Below are 3,563 nucleotides of genomic sequence, written 5' to 3' on the forward strand. Positions count from 1 at the left end.
AGTAAAAGGAAAAACTGAATTGAGAGAAAATGGCTTGACAAAAAATAAATAGCTGGAAGCATTCCTCTCCCGCCTGACCTGCAGCGAAGAGTAGGCCTTCGTCAGGCACTGAGCCGAGCAGGACGGGCACTTGGGAGAGGGGCAGCGAGGACATGCTCCCCGGCAGGAAGGGCTGGGCGCGGCGCCCCCCGTCCACCGTCGGGACGAACGGCAGCGGCCAGAACCCGAATTTCTGCGGAGGAGCGAGCGTTGTTAGGATGCTCATCATTACCAATATTGTTATTATTATTAGCTCATTACTATTATTATCAATATCATCATCATCACCATCATCATTACTATTATAATTTTTGTTTGGTTTTCTCAGTCTTATTGCCATGATTGCAATTACAGTTACAATTGCTAGTAATAAAATCATGACAATTGCTTTTATTATTACCATCATCGTAAACATTTAATTACCTCTCTCTCTCTCTCTCTCTCTCTCTCTCTCTCTCTCTCTCTCTCTCTTCCCCCCCCCCCCCTCTCTCTCTCTCTCTCTCTCTCTCTCTCTCTCTCTCTCTCTCTCTCTCTCTCTCTCTCTCTCTCTCTCTCTCTCTCTCTCTCTCTCCATCTCCCCCTCCCCCGCTTATCCTCACATGCATAGCGGCCTGCGCAGTGAGGAGGTCCTCCATGGGAATCGCGGAGAGGCAGGTCCTCATCAGCGCCGTTGGGGTGACGGGACATCCGACGCCCCTCGCAAGCTGGTAGGCGAAAGCGCTGAGGTTTTCCCTAACGGCCCACTCGCAGTTCCCCGAGCCGCTCATCATGAGGCCGCCGTGGAAGAGGCCTGAGAAGGTGAAACGGAATTAGGAGCGGAAATTAGGCAACAAGTCGTGGGCGAGGAAGGGCACGTGTTTCGCAGGCCCACGTTCTGTGCTGGGTGTAATTAACATATTTATGTGTGTTAGCAGCGGAGACGGGCTTTTACCTCTGGAAAGGGGCGAAGCCATGTGCAGATGGACGGACGCAGAACCCGCAGAGAAGCCGCCGATGGTCACCCTGGAGGAGTCGCCGCCGAACTGAGCGATGTGGTCGCGCACCCAGCGGAGAGCCGAGACCTGGTCCAGCATCCCGTAGTTGCCGGGGAGCTCCGCGTCCTCCGTCGTGAGAAATCCTGGTAGAGGCCGAAGGCAAAGGGAAGCTCAGAAGGACTGTTTGGCATCTCTCTTTATATATATGTACAAGGGCATATGCGCGCGCACGCGCACACACGCACACACACACACACACACACACACACACACACACACACACACACACACACACACACACATATATATATATATATATACACACACACTTTTTTGTCTGTGTGTAGGAGGGTCTTCTCTTAAAACAGCTTATCTCGTCCTCCCTATAAACTCCACTCCTTCTTTCCCCCTTACCCCTCCCTTTGCCCTCCTCCGCCCTTCCTTGTCCTCACCGAGTGCCCCGATGCGGTAGTTGAGTGTGACGACCACGACGTCGTGGCCGAGAAGCCTGGCGGGGCCGTGCGCCGAGGACGAGCCCCTGAGGAAGGCGCCGCCGTGGAAGAACACGAACACAGGGAGCTGACCTGTCTTGTTGCCTGCAGTCTCTGACCCTGGCGGAAAAAAAGGGGAAAATGTCGATATGAAACGCGAAATCATCTGTTCAAAGTTTTTAGATACATTTGGAAAGGTAAAAATGTGAAACAAATCAGGGGAGAGATAAAATAGTACGATTAGAGGATATAGTACAGAAAAGAAATAGAGAAGGGTTATCGTAGATATAGACAATAAAAGAAAATGTGTAAAAAATATTTAAATAGAAGTATAATTCATCGACTTATATACTGTTTGTATCAGATATTTTGACAGGTTACCTTCTGAAATTTTCATTTTTTACGAGACAAAAATGAGGAAGGTATGGCAACAAAATGAAGAAAACTATTAATAAGGTTTACCAGAAATCAACGATTTACCGACCAACGCTTAATTGGGCGTTAGGAAGTATGCAGGTAATCTATACCATGATGAATATATCCAAAATATCTGATAATCCAGAAAAAAAAAAATCAGTGTGATCTGAACGCGAGAGTATCTCACCTGGCAGATAAGGCGTGTAGACGTTAAGATAAAGGCAGTCCTCCTTGCCCAGGACGCGGTTGCTCTCAGTGTCGTACTGCGGGCAGAAGGGGCGGAACCTCGTCGCGTCTAAGAAGCCTCCGGGCCACGCCCCTCTTTTGTCAACAGGCTCCGCCCACCGTAGGTCTCCCACGGGAGGTTCGGCGAAGGGGATGCCTCTGCACAAGCAACGAGTTTGTTGTTATCTTCCCAGCTTCAAGTGGCAACCCACACAGCGAAGTCGTCATGTGACTTTTTTCCTTCTATCAAAGAATGCCATCAAGAGGCAATCAAGCAAATCTGAAGCCTTGCCAATGTTGGCGCTTACCTGAAGGAGAAGAAGTGGCTGTTGAGCGGTTGGACACCAAGGGAAGGCTCTCGCCGGCCCTTCGCGATGCCCATGGACGTCGCGTGCTCAATATACTCTCCCCGAGCAGCCGCTGGAAAAATGGGTGCTTGTTAGCGGGAAACAATACGCTCTATTTTCTTTTTAAATTAGATTTTTAATGACATTTCTCTCTCTCTCTCTCTCTCTCTTCCCCTCTCTCTCTCTCTCACCTGCGTCGTCGGTGAGTCTCTCCATCATGGTGATGGGGACGTCCGACGGCAGGATGTCCTGGAGGTCCGAGGAGGCCGACGCCGCGGCGGTCAGCGCCAAGAGGCCTAGCAACACGCGAAACGCCATGCCTATTGCTTCTCCTTCGCTTCTGAATGGAAAAAGAGAATAAAAAAAGAATTACAATAATCCTTGAAAAATGTAAAATCAAAGAATTGGTCGCGTCGATCAAATGTTTCCTTTACGTTTGCGGAAACAATTTGAGACAAAAAGACACGGGGAACCAGAGAACTCAAAATGTACTCTACAGCGGCTGAGACTAATACAGCAAGATTTAAGTATCGCAACTGATAACTCTTATCGAGATGAAAAAAAAAAAAAATCCTTAGCTATTCAGTCAGCCATGGGGTTGTTATGTCACTTAGCAGCTTATATAATACGTACAATTTTCGGAAATAGTTTTCAACTATGCTCAAAACTACCTTACCTATATTGCAGTTATCGACTTGATGCTGTATGAAGGTTTTGCTGCTGATGTTGCTTTTGGCGAGTGTCCCAGCCGGAATGAGCCGCCGGAACCTCTACGCGCCTTTATATACTCGTGGAAGTACCCTTTACCCCCCCCCCCCCTCCCGCCTCCATCTTGAGGCGGGGCGCACCCGTGCCCTGATAGTGTGTTTGAGGAAGTCATGCCACGAGTGGAATTTGCCGCCCAAGAGGAAGACATCTGTCAGGATCGACAACTATTTATTTTCCGCCACTTATTTTTAAATACTCTGATTTTTATTTTTCCTTTGTGAATCTCATACCGGCTACAAGCCCTTCTGCGTGGAAGAGAGATTTGTATTTTCCACCAAACTTCTATGATGATTAGTAAACGT

At 48.6% G+C, this 3,563-nt stretch overlaps 1 protein-coding gene across 1 annotated transcript in view; it reads right to left on the reverse strand.

The window, feature by feature from the left end:
• Positions 1-3,261, reverse strand: part of LOC125033026 (esterase E4-like) — a 7,297-nt gene extending 4,036 nt beyond the window's left edge. The window contains exons 1-8 of the mRNA XM_047624481.1: positions 3,170-3,261; positions 2,685-2,833; positions 2,455-2,566; positions 2,109-2,305; positions 1,466-1,624; positions 971-1,156; positions 639-829; positions 79-232 (exon numbers count right to left, since the gene is read on the reverse strand). Coding sequence (XP_047480437.1) covers positions 79-232; positions 639-829; positions 971-1,156; positions 1,466-1,624; positions 2,109-2,305; positions 2,455-2,566; positions 2,685-2,811 — 1,126 coding nt within the window. The 5' untranslated portion in view covers positions 2,812-2,833; positions 3,170-3,261. The remainder of the gene's footprint in view (positions 1-78; positions 233-638; positions 830-970; positions 1,157-1,465; positions 1,625-2,108; positions 2,306-2,454; positions 2,567-2,684; positions 2,834-3,169) is intronic.
• Positions 3,262-3,563: the final 302 nt, after the last annotated feature.

This window comes from Penaeus chinensis, chromosome 15, assembly GCF_019202785.1.
Source record: "Penaeus chinensis breed Huanghai No. 1 chromosome 15, ASM1920278v2, whole genome shotgun sequence".
In the NCBI taxonomy this organism is placed as follows: domain Eukaryota; kingdom Metazoa; phylum Arthropoda; class Malacostraca; order Decapoda; family Penaeidae; genus Penaeus; species Penaeus chinensis.